At 55.3% G+C, this 15,368-nt stretch overlaps 7 protein-coding genes across 7 annotated transcripts; 4 read left to right on the top strand and 3 right to left on the bottom strand.

Annotated features, from left to right (window-relative positions):
* Positions 1–346: 346 nt before the first annotated feature.
* Positions 347–2,375, top strand: B0T15DRAFT_233772 (putative transcription factor). Its single transcript, XM_062862984.1, has 2 exons — positions 347–1,213; positions 1,273–2,375. The coding sequence occupies exons 1-2, from the start codon at positions 603–605 to the stop codon at positions 2,225–2,227; spliced, it is 1,566 nt and encodes a 521-aa protein (XP_062720023.1). The 5' UTR covers positions 347–602; the 3' UTR covers positions 2,228–2,375.
* B0T15DRAFT_233791 (Glyoxalase/Bleomycin resistance protein/Dihydroxybiphenyl dioxygenase) lies at positions 2,234–3,988 on the bottom strand. The gene has a single exon (XM_062862985.1). The coding sequence runs from the start codon at positions 3,765–3,767 to the stop codon at positions 2,523–2,525; it is 1,245 nt and encodes a 414-aa protein (XP_062720022.1). The 5' UTR covers positions 3,768–3,988; the 3' UTR covers positions 2,234–2,522.
* Positions 3,989–4,737: 749 nt separating this feature from the next.
* Positions 4,738–5,871, top strand: B0T15DRAFT_233793 (uncharacterized protein). The gene has a single exon (XM_062862986.1). It carries the CDS (start codon positions 4,851–4,853, stop codon positions 5,655–5,657), a length of 807 nt encoding a protein of 268 aa, XP_062720021.1. The 5' UTR covers positions 4,738–4,850; the 3' UTR covers positions 5,658–5,871.
* Positions 5,722–6,138, bottom strand: B0T15DRAFT_233766 (uncharacterized protein). Its single transcript, XM_062862983.1, has 2 exons — positions 5,875–6,138; positions 5,722–5,813 (listed from the first exon to the last, which is right to left on the bottom strand). Exons 1-2 carry the CDS (start codon positions 6,024–6,026, stop codon positions 5,786–5,788), a joined length of 180 nt encoding a protein of 59 aa, XP_062720020.1. The 5' UTR covers positions 6,027–6,138; the 3' UTR covers positions 5,722–5,785.
* Positions 6,139–6,266: 128 nt separating this feature from the next.
* B0T15DRAFT_233696 (ribosomal L27e protein family-domain-containing protein) lies at positions 6,267–7,272 on the top strand. Its single transcript, XM_062862982.1, has 4 exons — positions 6,267–6,380; positions 6,473–6,545; positions 6,759–7,095; positions 7,152–7,272. Exons 2-4 carry the CDS (start codon positions 6,483–6,485, stop codon positions 7,157–7,159), a joined length of 408 nt encoding a protein of 135 aa, XP_062720019.1. The 5' UTR covers positions 6,267–6,380; positions 6,473–6,482; the 3' UTR covers positions 7,160–7,272.
* Positions 7,273–7,903: 631 nt separating this feature from the next.
* On the bottom strand, positions 7,904–10,039 carry B0T15DRAFT_233692 (triose-phosphate transporter family-domain-containing protein). The gene is made up of 5 exons (XM_062862981.1): positions 9,566–10,039; positions 9,425–9,492; positions 9,137–9,360; positions 8,670–9,077; positions 7,904–8,606 (listed from the first exon to the last, which is right to left on the bottom strand). Exons 1-5 carry the CDS (start codon positions 9,700–9,702, stop codon positions 8,241–8,243), a joined length of 1,203 nt encoding a protein of 400 aa, XP_062720018.1. The 5' UTR covers positions 9,703–10,039; the 3' UTR covers positions 7,904–8,240.
* Positions 10,040–13,086: 3,047 nt separating this feature from the next.
* Positions 13,087–14,936, top strand: B0T15DRAFT_512421 (uncharacterized protein; the record flags this gene model as incomplete). Its single annotated transcript, XM_062867979.1, has 6 exons — positions 13,087–13,097; positions 13,168–13,237; positions 13,300–13,380; positions 13,435–13,785; positions 13,840–14,265; positions 14,319–14,936. The coding sequence occupies 6 exons, from the start codon at positions 13,087–13,089 to the stop codon at positions 14,934–14,936; spliced, it is 1,557 nt and encodes a 518-aa protein (XP_062720017.1).
* Positions 14,937–15,368: the final 432 nt, after the last annotated feature.

Below are 15,368 nucleotides of genomic sequence, written 5' to 3'. Positions count from 1 at the left end.
GTCCGCATGTACCTCGTCGATACGTACGGTTGATAGTAGCATCGAGGCCCGTTGAGCCTTTTCAGCTTATTTCCAGCCTACATATGTGCACCCAATGTCATGGTTGCATAAGTTAAGTGCCGTGCCTTTGACAGGACAAGCTCCTATAAGAGCCAACCCATCCGAGCGTCCGTGTTTGTATCATAAACTATATGTACAAGTATAATACCTACCTAGCCGACCAGAGCAGCAGATCCAGTTAGGTAGTCCAGTGTAGTACTCAGTAATCTGTACAAGTTCGTTGCTTATTACAGTATGTAGAGCCTCCGGCTGAGCTGTAACAATCCACCATTTTCATTTGTTTAGCCTTGCCTAGTAGACCCACACATCTGCGAGGCTGCGGCTCCGTTGAGCTTAATCCGTTCTCTAAGTTAGAGATCTTGCAGCCTGCCTTGCGACAGCTTTTCAAGACTCCAAAATATTCTAAGCAGTCCGTCGCAGCCGAGCATCGTCGTCTGCACGCGTTTACCCAGCAACATGAGAAATCTAATGCATCTTAGATCCACGCAGCCCGAATTTTAGCATCCGACGGATCGAACCCACACGCATTCTTCCCAATCCCAATGGCCGACTCGGATGGCGAGTATGTCGACGGCCTGTCGGAGGATGATCTCAACGATCAGCGTGTGGCGTCTGGCGCAGACGGCAGCTCCTACGGTACACGGTCCAAGGGCGCTCGTGCCAGCGGGAAGAGTAGCGATGGCAGGAAAGCCAAGGGCGGTGGCCGCTCCAAGGCCGCGTGGGAAGACATCAAGAGATCCTGGGAGAATGTGGTCGAGACGGAGGATGGCAGCATCACGATTGAGGCACTCCTCGAAGCGGAGAAGCGCAGGCGGCTTATGCGCGACACGACACCATTGCAACGTGGTATTATCAGGCACCTGATGCTAGTCCTCGACATGAGCTTCGCCATGGCGGAGAAGGACCTCCTACCGAACCGCTACCTCCTGACGCTCAACTACGCCGTTGGGTTTGTGCGCGAGTTTTTCGAGCAGAACCCGATCAGCCAGATGGGCATTGTCGGCATGCGCGACGGCATCGCCGTCCGGATCAGCGACATGGGCGGCAATCCGGCTGCGCACATCGAGAAGTTGAGGGCATGGGCAGAACAGCAGGAACCACAAGGCAACCCGAGTCTTCAGAATGCCCTGGAGATGTGTCGTGGCTCCTTATTGTGCGTATCCCCATCCGGCCGTCTCGGAGCACACATGCACGCTCACTAACAACTACTAGCCACACCCCATCTCACGGCACGCGTGAAGTCCTCATTATCTACGGGGCCCTCCTGTCCAGCGACCCGGGAGACATCCAAGATACCATATCGAACCTGCTGAACGACCGTATCCGCGTCTCGATAGTGGGCCTCGCAGCTCAGGTCGCCATCTGTGCCGAGCTCTGCAGCCGCACCAACGGCGGCGACCCCTCCGCATACTCGGTGGCCCTCCACGAGCAACACTTCCGCGAGCTCTTCCTGGCCGCCACCACGCCCCCCGCCACCCACTCTTCCCCCAGCCAACCGGACAATCAGGCTGCGCTGCTCATGATGGGCTTCCCCTCGCGCACGCTCGCATCCAAAGACCACATCAGCTTCTGCGCATGCCATCATCGCCCCACCCGCGAAGGCTACGCTTGCACGCGGTGCGAGGCCAAAGTGTGCCGCTTGCCGGCCGAGTGCCCCATCTGCGGCCTGACGCTAGTCTTGAGCACACACCTGGCGCGGTCCTATCACCACCTGTTTCCGCTCAAGGGGTGGGTTGAAGTCCCATGGTCCGAGGCGACCAAGTCCGTAGCGTGTTATTCGTGCCTGACGCCGTTCCCGCCGGTTCCGGCAGCGAAGGGAGGGCAGCACGGCAGCAGCAAGGAGACAGCGGCACCACCAGGGTCGGGGGAGGAAGATGGCCCTAGCCCCAGGAAAGGGGAGAGCAGGAAAAGCGTGGGCGTTGCGCCGCCGGCGGTGGTGCGCGAGGCGAAGACGGCCGGGGTAAGCGAGAGCGGGCGCTATGCGTGCCAGGTGTGTGGCCACCACTTCTGCATCGAGTGCGATGTGTTCGCACACGAGGAGATCCACAACTGCCCGGGGTGTCAAAGCGACATCCGCGGCATGACGGGCGGTGACGCGCAAGGCAACAACGGTGAGGCGGTAATGGACAAGGATAATGGGGCCAGTGAGGCTATGGTTATAGATTAACCTCGCCGGGGCCTACTCCAATCAGTTAACTATCGGGGTTGCGTGACTTGGCTAGACTATATTTGAAACATCTGGTGCATCGGATGGATAAGCGACTCAACAGGTTGCGGACGGCGTTGGCGGGGCATATCATGTAGTTATGGGTTTGATTTTCTGGCATCATTTCTCGCATATGCCGGGGTGGGCAGCCGCTCATGGGACAAGAGATGCTGGGTATGAGTAACGTCCATGTAACGGTATAGTTTTCCCAGGGCTGAAAAAGCAAAACTACCTTGAGTACAAAAAATAGTATTAGTTACAGGTTCCCGCGCTCCGCCTGTTCTCGCTCAATGGCCTCGAACAAGCTCTTGAAGTTGCCGGCACCGAAGCCGTCAAACTCGTTCCGCTGGATGATCTCAATGAACACCGTCGGCCGATCCATCAGCGGTTTGGTGAACAGCTGCAGCAGATACCCCCGCTCGTCGTAGTCGATGAGGATGTTCAGCCGCTCCACGACATCCAGGTCCTCCTTCAGCTCCCAGTTCCGCTTCTCCGTCTTGAGCCGCATCCGCATCGTGTCGTAGTACGTCTTGGGCACGTCGATGAACTGCACGCCCCGCGCCCGCAGCGCGGCGACCGTCGTGATGATGTCGGGCGTGAGCAGCGCGATGTGCTGCACGCCGGGGCCCGAGTTGAACAGCACGTACTCCTCGATCTGGGACTTCTTCTTCCCCGGCGCCGGCTCGTTGATGGGCATCTTGACGAGGTTGTTGGGGCTCGCCATGACAATGCTGCTCAGCGCCGAGAACTCGGTGCAGATCTGGCTGTCGTCGACCGACCAGAAGCGATGGAACGAGAGGCACTGCTCGTAAAAGGCGCAGGCCGACACCATCTGGTTCCAGTCCTGGTTGCCGACGCAGTGGTCGATGCGCGCCAGCGGCACGTCGGGCAGCGCGACGGTGGCCGACGTCGAGCTCACGGCGCGGAAGCCCGGCAGGAAGGCGCCCCGGAAGTTGTGGCGCGAGATGAGGGTGTGGGTGGTGTCGCCGTACGTGCGGATCACGGCCGTGCGCACGTGGCCCTGCTCCTTGTTGTTACCCATGGCGCCCATGGTCATGGGCGGCTGGATGGCCTCGGCGCCCGCGGCCACGGCCTTTTCGTACACGCCGTCGACATTGTCTACCTCGAAGGCCACATCCTTGACAGCGTCGCCGTGCCTCTCCAGGTGCTCGTGCATCTGCTGCAGCAGGTGCTTGTCCTCTGCTGAGATGGGTTCATCCTCGGGCAGATACCTGGCCGAGCGAATCGGCGACGTGAACACGAAGCGGACGTCGTTGTTAGCGACCACGTACGAGGCAAAGTACCGGCTGCCGGTCTCGAGGCCGCGGTACGCGATGGTCTTGAATCCGAAAAAGGTGGTGTAGAAGCCAGCGGCCTGCTTAGCGTTTCCCACCCACCACGTAACGTGGTCATACCCGCTGAAGTCGGAAGAGGGGCTCTGGACCGCGTAGTCCGGCGCACCGGAGGAAGTGTAGTTGTCCGAGATGGCCGACGGTGACATGCTCACAGGGCCGGTTTATCGATGGGTGGGCTGACACAAGTGAGATGCGTATGGAGAATAAAGGTAGTAATATATATGGGTAAAGTAAGGTATGTGGTCTTGTCAAGCCGGGGGACCGTGAGTATGATTGAGTTGCACGATGATTGTTGGTCTCGGGGGCTCACTTGAGGAGGGAAGGGGGATCGAAAGAGTTATAAGAGCATGGATGAAGCAGAAACAACTCGGGTTAACAATTCCTCTGCTTGCCCCAAGCTCACATGGGATGGCGGGGGGCAAGTCCAGGACACCCGCGCACGTCACACATTTGCAATACCGAGACCGATCTTCGAGTTCGTCGACTCCCGGCGGGCAAGGCATCCAATGCATGCACACATGGCAACAAGGCGCCGCTTCCGATGCGATCCTAGCCACGAGAGCAACCTCTTCGGAACTTACGGCATCCCTATTGCCAGCCTCTGAGTGGCCTGTCCCATTGAGACATCGGCGTCTGCAATTGGGCGTTGCTTCGCTCAGACGAACGGACCCTTCCGTAGCCCGAACAATGAACGGAGCCGAGTTGGAGCTGTGCTGATGTGTTGCCGTTGGTTGCCCGGTGGGGCAGCGGAATTGGCACCGGGCGGCGTGGATCAGCCGCCAAAGCCGCACAATGCCGCCGCTTGCCGAGAGCCCCGGCCGAGGGGCGACGGTCAGCAACGGCGATGCAGCCATGATTCCTGTGGTTCCCGTGCTTACAGGGTGCATAGAGATGAAGCACGAGACCGCTGGATTCCCGGTTACTAATAACGCAGGAGTGACGGTTGCCGTGCTGGCGTTTCCACTGTGAATGTGGAAAAGGCTGGTTGAGGTAGCTGTGCATTGGTTGCTACCGTACCAATTCGCTCCAGGTTTCGTCGATGCTGTAGACCACCGCCACCATTCCACAACAGACACATAGATCGCAAACCATTCTCCCAACTTGCTTCCCCAAGTTGAATTCCGCTTTCATTTACACGCCCAAGCCCGACTGTCGCTGTCAGACTGGCTTGACGGACCCCAAGAGGAGCGCCGCAGAGCAACCCATACGGAAGTCCACACCGCGACACCATGGCCTACGTCGACTTCAACCTGAGCCGGCGCGACCTCCATGTCCTCGAGAAAATCAAGGACCCAGAGTCCGACCCGTCACTCTTGGTCCAAGTCGACCCCAGTCTTCCTAAGGATCCGCACATTTCGAACCCTCAGGAATACCAGAACGTTTCCCAACAAGAACGTGATATCATCTTGTCCATCCAGCTGCTCGAGGCCCAGCAGGTCAAGCAGCAATCGGACGGAACAACAGACGTCGACATTGCTGAGGAGTACCGCAAATGCGTCTCGAGGCTCGGGCAACTTATCCAAAACCATCCTCAGTACGCTAGTGCCCGTAACAACAGGGCACAGGCCTTGCGACGCTTATACGGCGACGCATTGCTCATCCCCGATGCGCCAAGGAATCCACAAGCACTGCTCCAACAGTTCGACGATTTCGAGCGGTTAGGCGCCGCGAAGACCGTGTTGAGCGACCTCGACCACGCCATCTCGCTTCTCGCCCCCAAAGTGGCGTATTCCAGACTGTCGCCGCAGGTCGCCAGGACCTTATCCAATGCCCATACCCAGCGGGCCGCCATCTACCTCATGACCTCCAAGCTGCTGGGCTCTAAAGCGGTCTCCATAGACGTTGAGAGGCCCGAAGCGAGCTGGTCCAAGCTCGACTTCGAGGAGCAGGCGTCCCGGGATTTTGCCATGGGAGGAAGATACGGGAACGAGATTGCCAAGGCCCTGGCAGTGAGCACGAACCCGACGGCGAAGCTCTGCGGGCAGATGGTTAGGGAGGCGATGAAGAAGGAGTACGGGCCGGGTTTGGCATCATGATGGGCGTTTAAGACGGAAAGAGGGCCGAGAAAAGTGATTTGCTGCTTGGGCTAAGGGATGAAGGCGTTCAGGTCTGTTATTTGAGGGTATTGCAATGTTCCGAGTAAATGACGGAACACATTGATATCCTATGAGCTCTTTAAGAATCTAAGGCGACTGTGCCAAGTAGTGTGAGCAAAGGTGTCTGGCGATTGTGAGTACGGCACGGGAAGCCTACCGACACGCCGCCTCAAGTGTCTCCTGAGTTGTCCTGCCCTTCTCCTTCTCTTCACGGTTGATCCTCAGTGCCGCTGCCGAGACGCCGATGAACACAGCAAAGATCGGATCAGCAACACGGGAGATGATGTAGACAGGAGCCGCCATTGTCATGGAATAATATTGCACTCGTAAGAGGAGAGGGCAACTTCTCAAAGATGAAATTCGTTCCAAAAGTCACAAGACAGCGAGACCAGTTCAGCAGGATGAGAGCGCCTGAGGTTGTCCTCGGTTGATGGAGAACCCACAGCCAATGCTTAACCCAATACTAGTACCTGGCCCGTGCACGTCGTAATGGTGCACGGATCAAGCACGCGTCTTAGTCATCTGATTTGACCAATGTGAGTGGTTTGCCCACGCGAATTTTGGCAGCCCACAAACTGGAAATTATTTCGGGAACGACCAAGAAACGGCAGACCTCACTCTTCGCCTGTAGTCGACTTCAGGACAGACCCGAGGAAACAACAGGTGAGTTACGGGCTGTATCAGTCTCCCATTTACTCGGGAGCTTTGCTTGCGAGTTTATTGCATCGTTGTACTAACATTGTATTCGCAAACAGAACCGACAGAATGAAGTTCCTTAAGACGTCGAGGGTCTGCCTCGTTACCCGGGGTCGCTACGCCGGCAAGAAGGTACGCAAATCGCCATAAATCTCTACTTCTCTCCCTGCCGCCAACGTCGAGTACTTGTTGGAACCTGGATACGTTTGGGCAACGGTGGCTGGGCAAAGGATGGGATATGAAAGATGATACGGGGTAATGGACGAGGAGAAGGGCGGGGGGAGCGCACGGACAAGCATTCGCGAAGGAACAGGAGGCCAGGAGATACTGACTCGGACTCTGCAGGTTGTCATCATCCAGCCCGTCGACAACGGCAGCAAGACACACCCCTACGGCCACGCCCTGGTAGCGGGCATCGAGCGGTACCCGAGCAAGATCACGCGTCGCATGTCCAAGGCGAGGCAGGAGAAGCGTTCAAAGGTCAAGCCTTTCATCAAGGTCATCAACTACAACCACCTGATGCCCACCCGCTACACCCTCGAACTCGAGGGCCTCAAGTCCGCCCTCAGCTCCGACACCTTCAAGGAAGTCAGCCAGCGCGAGGAGGCCAAGAAGACTGTCAAGAAGGTGCTCGAGGAGCGCTACACAAGCGGCAAGAACCGGTGGTTTTTCACCCCTCTGCGTACGTTCTCGACCTCCGTCGCGACCGGCATACCAGGAGTACTGACGGTGACACAGGGTTTTGATCGGTTTTCCTCAATTGGCTGGGCGGGGCGAACGGTTTTTTATCGGGCTGTATACAGCACTCATCACGGAATAAAAATCTGAGGCTCACTGGCTGAATTTTATGGTGTCTTGACGACGCCGCCGTTTGGCGTTTTATGTCGTTCTCCGTCAGATTCATGCGACCGATGCAGCGCCATGGAAAGCCGGATTTTGAGCAAGGCGCGGGAAGGACGGATCTTGCGGGACTAGAAGGACCCTGGGTGACTGATGATGTCCTGGCCTAATGATATCCACCAAAGTAGTAGGACAACCAACGGAGTGCTTGGCAATGTGCCTTGACCAATTTCCTCGTTCGTGAGATGTCGCAGCAGCAGATAGCCGGGTATATGCTTGCCTGTTGCCATACGCTCAGCAATACGAGGTGTCATACTGGTCGGGCAATCTGAGCTTGTCCTCCAGCTGTTGGCGGATGTAACATTAAAACCAAGTACGGAGTACAGCCGGCCTTCCCTCCCTTTTCAGTTTTTGGTGGTTACTGGTGTGACTATTCGGCAAACGATCGTCCCGTCACAATCCGGACAACAAGAGCAGACTGTATCTACAAATCTATTTTTCCCCCAGCCTCGCCAACAACAAACCCTCCTGTTGAAATAGCGTCCCCATGAATTGACAATGCCGTGCTTGTTGCAGACCCGTGTTCGTGACGCCACCTACCACCATCCTCGCTCCGTTCCGCCTGTCTATAGAGGGTGAACAGCCCTTCCTACCGCTAGCCTTACAATCGCAGAACTAAAGGGGAATGGTGAAGCAAAAACCATAAGAAACCGGACAAAAGGTGGTAGAAGATAAGTGCAATTATGTACCCGCCAAAAATCCGTCCCCTGCCATGTCGTGTCGTCAGTTCAAAGCTGCCAGTGTCATCCACTCCTTTCCCGCCCCAATGGCTGGGAGATCACCCGTCCAGCACGTTCCTAGAGAAAGCACACCCCTTGCTCCAAGTGTTTGGACTCGCATTAAATCGTCGTATGGTGGAACGGGGAATTAAAAAAATATGCCTAATGGATTCCCCACCCACGCGCTGTCGTTCTTCGATACCTTCTCTCAAAGCTTGGTAATGCCGATCTTCTCTTTGGCCTCGTTGAGGTACTGAGTCGCGTCGATGTCCGCGGGAGCAAGCCCACCAAGGAGGACGAAAACAGTCATAAGAGCAAGAAGAATCACTGCCAGGCGGCGGAGGATAGGGCGACGGTTGCCGAAGTCGGCCCACTGCCGGCTAGCCTCGCCCGCATAACCCTTGATGGCGTCGTAGCCGAGCTTGTAGTAGATCATGCCGCCGAGAGCGATGCTGTAGCCGAAGAACTGAAGCGCCGTCACCTGCGTACCCCAGATGATCATCGAGGCAACGACGAGCAGGACGTCCTTAAGGACACCGCAGAGGGTTAGGACGAGAGAGGATGTCTTGCCGATCTGTACGTCGAATGATTAGTGGGATGTTCTTGAATTAGACCAAGTCACGGGCGAGACACTCACCAAAAACACGACGGACACATTCAGGAGGAACGCACACAGGCCGTTCAGGAAAAAGGTGAACAAGCCCACGTCGTAGATCTCGGCCATGCTGACCTTGGGGACCTCCCAGAGAAGTGCGATGACGAAGTTCATGGCGGCACACACAGGCGCAAAGTAGTACAGCGAGACCAGGGGATCCATCTTGAACTCAGCAGAGCTCAGGAGCCGTTGGACCATGGTCAGGCGGAGGGCCTCAAAAATGATGCCGGCAATCTGGTAGATGAAACCGATCCAGACGAATTTGATCTCTCCAAATGAGGCAATAATGACACCAATAACAATGGCCGACACATTGAGGAAGACCTTGAGATTCGGCTGGGAGACACCGAGGGCCCAGCTGGAGATGAGGACAGCAACAGGAGTTGTGGCCTGTGTGGCAAAATCAGCATACTGCTTGAAACCATTCATGTTTGACCAGAAGAACCAACCTTGAGCATCTGAATGAAGGCCACACTCAGGTAGAGGTAAGTCAGGTTGCCGCAGATCAAGCTCAAGCTAAAGAAGAAGCCAATCGGAACGATAGCACGGAGGTAGACGCGGCCCGTCATCTTCACCGTCTTCCGGCCATCCAGCAGAGTTGTGTATCGTGCGAGGAGTTGGGTCATGATGGTCGCAAAGGTCAAATGATAGGTGGTCAAGAGCACCGGGTAGCCTGTCATGTCTCAACATCTCTTCTTTCGGCCTACCCAATCCGCGGACTTTTCAGGTATTCTTACTGAAGTTGAGTGTGGAAAGGATCCATTTGTTGAAGAGGATGACCGAGGAGCTCAAGGCGATCCAAACACTGAAGCGGGATTGTTAACCGTCTGCTCGATATACCGCCAAAAGTCCCCGCCGCCGAGAGCTGCTCTGCTCACCTCACGTAAAAAGCGGGATGTAGTGACGGCTTAGGAGGCTGCGACTTCTCGGCCTCCGGGTTTACTGTCGGAAGGACGGGACCGTTCTGGTCGCGGGGCTGGTCGCCCGATGCGCGAGACTTTTCCTCAACTCCCATTTTGCTGGTGTTTAACCGGGATTCGGGACCGGACGTCAAGTCTTATGAATCCGATGGTGTTTGCTGAAGCCGGCAGCGACCTCGAAACGAAGAGCGCACGAAGCAGATCTAAAGATAAGCCGCGCGGGAAGTGTTGGCACGCAGCGACCTCGGACGTGAGAAAAGAATAACGAGTGGATGGTCAAGCCAGCTGGGACCGACCGGCTGTCGAGAAAAATCGGCGACGGTGATGGAGAGAGGTGGTTGGAAGCGTGGGCGGGCTTGTTCTGTAATTAATTGGGGTCCGCTGTCAAGTAGTTTCCGGATGGTCGAGCCGGGCTGGACTTGACTTTTCTCAGGGGTGCTCAATGCGCAGCAAGGATCCCCGTGAAGGGTTGCGTGCTGGCCCCAGCGCACCAATCAGATCGTTACCTGGGAGATTGGTACTGGATACGGTCAAGATCAAAGATTAACAGCTGCAGGGAGAAACGCCAGCTGCCAACCACTTCCCCATATGGATGGAAACCTCCGGCCTCTGGAGACTGAGGAATCAAACAGTGGCGAAGGGGTCGGAAGAGCCATGGTTACCGGTAGTCGTCAAAACGTTCGTCAAAAACGGCGCGCTACACATTGGCATGTCTCACCAGGGGCCAGGGCTGATATGTACGGAGAAGTAACTTATGTAATGCCGGGAATACACAGCAATGGAAGCCGTCATCTTGCGCTAGAATTGGACACTTGACCCAAACGGGCAGTGTATGGGCCAACATCCTACTCTTGGTAACCACCGGCAGAGTGATACCTATTTAACATATACGTGGAATCTATAACGAGCGGGATATTAGTAAGTACTTTGTAGAGGCGGTCGAGGTTGAACCTTTCCGCGATATCAAAATACGTTACCCTGGCATAGCTTCATGGTAACCTACCTTAGGTAAGGTACGAGTTCAGTGTGCATATACGTACACACGGACAGACAATACTGCGTCGTATGTCGAGAGATCAGCGAACGGTTCCATTGGTGCTGATGAAGATGCCGAGAAGACATGGGAGCCACGGGCAGTTCTCCGCTGGATCTCGCGCAAAACAAGTTTGTGGTTAAATTACGCTTACAGAAAGTGCCGCTGCCGTGATTTGATGCGTCAAATCAGCAACCGTTCGTTAACCACATGCTGAACTGTGGGGATGTGGAACAACATTGCTTGGCTTAATGATTAATCACGGTAATGTACGGTATGTAGTAGGCAATAGGTAAGGTAGGTACTCTTGAGGTACTCTACGGAAGAGACTTAGTAGGTGATATAAAGGCGGGTATGTACACTCAGTTCGCGATGTTGAAACCCATCCACCTAAACTTCGCTCGTCCGCACGTTCACGCGTCCAGCTCGCTCGTGGGTGTTTGACTCAAACTCGACGAAAGCTGATGTTGTACGGATAGTTACCGTCTGTTTGTGGTTGTGCTCCGGTTGTCGGTGTTACACACGTCGCGCGGTACCCCGTCAACGACGGGGTGGCGGGAGCACACGGTGATCGCCCATACCTATACTGTTGGTATCGAAGCTGAATGTTTCAGTTGAGAAGAAGACGGGCGTGGTCCTGATGTAGTGTGTACGTATAGATTGGAATCCAGCCTGCCACAATATCCCAGACTGTCTGAGGTAGCTACCTTATGCTGTGTAAAACTCAATATTAACCCTAACCCTAAACTCAACTCTAAAGGCCGCCACTGCGTAGCATAAGATCCTTCACACTACAGTATCATGGTTTCCTGACGATTCTCGAGCTTGATAGGCAAGGTAAGGTAGGTATAGGTAGGGAATGATCGACAGATCCTGGCGCCCATAATCATCATCACCTCCAGGCCACGCCGAGCGCGTTTTGGGTGCTTTACACACTCGTGTGTATTGTACCGCGTTTATGTTGTAGACCGTACCACGCCGGCCTCGCTGAAGCAAAACCGGAAGCATGCACATAGCATGGGCACATACAGTAACTCACAGTAATACATCCAAGCCCGTCCGCATTTTGCTGGAAATCCCGTCTTACCTCTGGGTATTGGACCTCAACCTCTCTTCACACTGGCTTGAGGTTTTGCCCTGTACTAGGTACAATACATACATACGGTACATACACGCGAACCCTACGTAACCCCCGTATGTTGCGGCCCGGTACCTGTCGACGTTGTGGAACTCACCCGGACCGGTTGGTGTCACGCAGCACATGGCGAGCGGGCGAGTACGTCACCTTTGCTCTCTGTTTGCCAGACCAACAACTCTTGCTGTTGGTGGCTGTTTCAGATGACCCGCTTCCTCTCCAGCAAGCCTCCTTTTATCTGCGGCATGTGCTTCTAGTCTCGACGCTGATCGCTCGATCCAACTGGCGGCTACGCGTCGAGATCGTCGAAGACTCGGTGTGCCGCCATGGCGATCGTGGCGTTGAAACAAGCGCAGTCAAGCAATGTGGGGTTGCGATGCTCGGCTGGTGCCAACCCGAAACGGGGGTCAGTGTGACACTTCCCTGCGCTTGCAGTCTCCGGCGGGCGCACCTACAATCAGTAGTCCTACACTATACACAGTAGGTAACAGAAGCTTGCTCCCCCAAGAGCCTTTCTCGCCTCTACTATCGGGTTCCTGTCGCCACTGACGTCTATGAGGGTTCTTGCCTAACCGTAAGGTAGTTATACGTTACCCACTTCTGTATGCACATGGTTCGACTCCTCTCAGTTTATACTGTTGTGGTTTCTCCAACGGTACTGGATAGGCTGTCGGCTTTCGTCCTGCAAACGCTATCAGACTGGAATATGGAATAAGGTAGACCATTGTTTGGAGTTGGGCTACCTATACTCCAGTAAACCTGGTACAAGTGTAGTGTCTGGCACACACACATTGCATGCACACAAACAAACGGATGTATTCCGTGCGGCGAGCGAGGTGAGGCAGTCCAATCCCGCATGGAACTTGGGATGACATCGCAGAATGAAGGATGCAGAGATGAGCAGGGGTGTTGAATATCTGCATTCGTCCCAATTTCTTGCCCCACCACACCAACCAAATTCTGAGATCCATTGGAAATAATTTTAGCCCCTCATCAAACCCCCCTTTTCCCCCTGGGGTCTGATAAGCGGTCTGGCCAGGTACCCAGCAACGGTGCCCAAAATCAACACCAGGGTCCAACAATTATCTCGGAAGTGTGCCCGCACCCTCATTAATAACCACCAGAAGAAACACGTCTGTTTGCGCGTGCCTTCAATCTGCCCTTCCCGCTCACAACGTTCTCTGCACACGTTGTCCCTCGTTTGGTCGGGTCCCGCATCCCCGCAAACAGCAAAACAGTCGCTGTCCCTTGACCGCGACTTCCAGTTCTGCCAAAGTACCCCGCAGTGCGCCAGACCTTCGCTCGCTCACAATGGCGGATATGTAGGCTCCCGCAGCAATCATGGCGCGTCGATGAAGCTCGAATTCGGGTTTACTAACCTACTTCTTGAAGCAATGTTGACATCCTCGTCATCGGCGCCGGCCCGACTGGCCTGGGTGCGGCCAAGCGGCTCAACCATATCGTGAGCTCACCGCCCTCTGTCTGTGTTGCTCACGACATTTTCGCTGACTTTTTCGGTGCCAGAACGGGCCTTCCTGGCTGATCTTGGATGCCAATGAGAAGGCTGGTGGGCTTGCTTCTACCGATGTCACTCCTGAGGGCTTCGTGAGTTCCTGCCAAAGGCCTGGCCAGGTTCATAACTAACATTTGTGGCCGCAGCTCTACGATGTCGGCGGCCATGTCATCTTCTCTCACTACAAGTACTTCGATGACTGCCTCGACGAGGCGCTGCCCAAGGAGGACGACTGGTACAACCACCAGCGCATCTCGTATGTCCGGTACAAGGGCTTGTGGGTTCCTTACCCATTCCAGAACAACATCTCGATGCTTCCGAAGGAGGACCAGGTGAAGTGTATCGACGGGCTCATTGACGCTGCCATGGCTGCCCGTGTCGCGACGACCAAGCCTCAGAACTTCGATGAGTGGATCTTGCGGACATGCGGCCAAGGTGTGGCCGATATCTTCATGCGCCCGTACAACTACAAGGTGTGGGCAGTGCCGACTACGAAGGTACGGATATGGGATCCGAGTCTATTGATATTCACACGCTCACGGCAACAATAGATGCAATGCCAATGGCTCGGCGAGCGTGTTGCGGCCCCTGATGTCAAGGCGGTTACCAGGAATGTCATCCTCAACAAGGTGGCTGGCAACTGGGGCCCTAACGCCACCTTCCGATTCCCTGCGAGGGATGGAACTGGCGGTATCTGGATCGCTGTGTCGAACACTCTTCCGGAGGAGAAGAAACGGTACGGCAAGAAGGGCGAGGTCACCAAGGTCGACGCCGAGAAGAAGATTGTCACGCTGAAAGATGGTACCACCATCGGCTACGGCAAGCTTATCAACACGATGGCTGTGGACCACCTTGTCGAGAAGATGGGCAACCAGGAGTTGGTCAAGCTGTCCAAGGGCCTCTACTACTCGTCGACTCACGTAATTGGTGTCGGTATCCGTGGTGCTCGGCCCGAGCGCATCGGAGACAAGTGCTGGGTAAGGACGCACAAAGATCCGTTGCGATGCATGCATGCTAACACCCCCGCCAGCTTTACTTCCCCGAGGACAATTGCCCCTTCTATCGCGCCACCATCTTCTCCAACTACTCGCCGTACAACCAACCGCAGGCTGACGTCAAGCTGCCTACTCTGTACCATGCGGACGGTAGCAAAGCCAAGAGCAGTGAAGCTAAAGAGGGCCCTTACTGGTCGATCATGCTCGAGGTCTCGCAGTCGAGCATGAAGCCGGTTGACGAGGCGAACCTGCTCAAGGAATGCATCCAGGGGCTTATCAACACCGATATGATCAAGCCAGAGGACGAAATCGTCTCGACCTACCACCGCAAGTTCGACCACGGCTACCCCACGCCGTCGCTCGAGAGAGAGGGCGTCCTCAAGGAGCTCCTTCCCAAGCTTCAAGACATGGACATCTGGTCCCGTGGCCGCTTCGGCAGCTGGAGGTACGAGGTCGGCAACCAGGACCACTCGTTCATGCTTGGTGTCGAGGCGGTCGACAACATTGTCAATGGGGCCGTCGAGCTGACGCTCAACTACCCCGACTTTGTCAACACGCGCCAGAACACCGAGCGTCGGCTGGCCCAGAGTTTCTACAATGCCGGAACTTCTTCTGGCAACGGCATCCCCACCCGGCCCGCGCCGAAGGCTTAAGTTGACGGGGGATTCGTCGCCCAACCTAACTACTACTGTAATCCTCCGATGCCTTCTTGCATCTGGGAGCCCAAAAGATGGGACGTCCCATTCCCACGATTTTGCGCGCATAGCAAGCGGGAACCCACCGCGCTTATCACTATTCTTGCTCCCCACCTATCTCTTAGCACCCATTTAAAAGATGCAAAAAGACAAGAGCTCCGGGACGTCTCAGACGGTTTATCGGACTGCCTTCGTCAGCTATTTCGCTGGAGCACTCGAATGATCAGGCTGGCCTTGCAGAGGCATCTTAGAAGGATCTTGTGCCAGCGATTCGCCATAGATGCTGATGTCGGTAATAGAACATAATACAAGACATTTTGAAGGGTAATGCCGACTTAGGATAAGACAGGACCTTTTGCAAGGAAATTGGCCGCTGCTGGCGTGTCAGTA

This window comes from Chaetomium strumarium, assembly GCF_033439665.1.
Source record: "Chaetomium strumarium strain CBS 333.67 chromosome Unknown B0T15scaffold_5, whole genome shotgun sequence".
NCBI lineage: Eukaryota > Fungi > Ascomycota > Sordariomycetes > Sordariales > Chaetomiaceae > Chaetomium > Chaetomium strumarium.
This window is presented reverse-complemented; position numbering and strand designations above follow the sequence as displayed.

Bases quoted from the DNA above. Each gene is read 5' to 3' on its own strand.
- B0T15DRAFT_233772 (XM_062862984.1), top strand. From the start codon at position 603: ATGGCCGACTCGGATGGCGAGTATGTCGACGGCCTGTCGGAGGATGAT. The intron at 1,214-1,272 runs GTGCGTATCCCC...AACAACTACTAG, and splicing joins ATGTGTCGTGGCTCCTTATT to CCACACCCCATCTCACGGCA.
- B0T15DRAFT_233791 (XM_062862985.1), bottom strand. From the start codon at position 3,767: ATGTCACCGTCGGCCATCTCGGACAACTACACTTCCTCCGGTGCGCCG.
- B0T15DRAFT_233793 (XM_062862986.1), top strand. From the start codon at position 4,851: ATGGCCTACGTCGACTTCAACCTGAGCCGGCGCGACCTCCATGTCCTC.
- B0T15DRAFT_233766 (XM_062862983.1), bottom strand. From the start codon at position 6,026: ATGACAATGGCGGCTCCTGTCTACATCATCTCCCGTGTTGCTGATCCG. The intron at 5,814-5,874 runs GTAGGCTTCCCG...TACTTGGCACAG, and splicing joins ACACTTGAGGCGGCGTGTCG to TCGCCTTAGATTCTTAAAGA.
- B0T15DRAFT_233696 (XM_062862982.1), top strand. From the start codon at position 6,483: ATGAAGTTCCTTAAGACGTCGAGGGTCTGCCTCGTTACCCGGGGTCGC. The intron at 6,546-6,758 runs GTACGCAAATCG...CGGACTCTGCAG, and splicing joins GTCGCTACGCCGGCAAGAAG to GTTGTCATCATCCAGCCCGT.
- B0T15DRAFT_233692 (XM_062862981.1), bottom strand. From the start codon at position 9,702: ATGGGAGTTGAGGAAAAGTCTCGCGCATCGGGCGACCAGCCCCGCGAC. The intron at 9,493-9,565 runs GTGAGCAGAGCA...ATCCCGCTTCAG, and splicing joins CATCCCGCTTTTTACGTGAG to TGTTTGGATCGCCTTGAGCT. The intron at 8,607-8,669 runs GTGAGTGTCTCG...TTCGACGTACAG, and splicing joins ATGTGTCCGTCGTGTTTTTG to ATCGGCAAGACATCCTCTCT.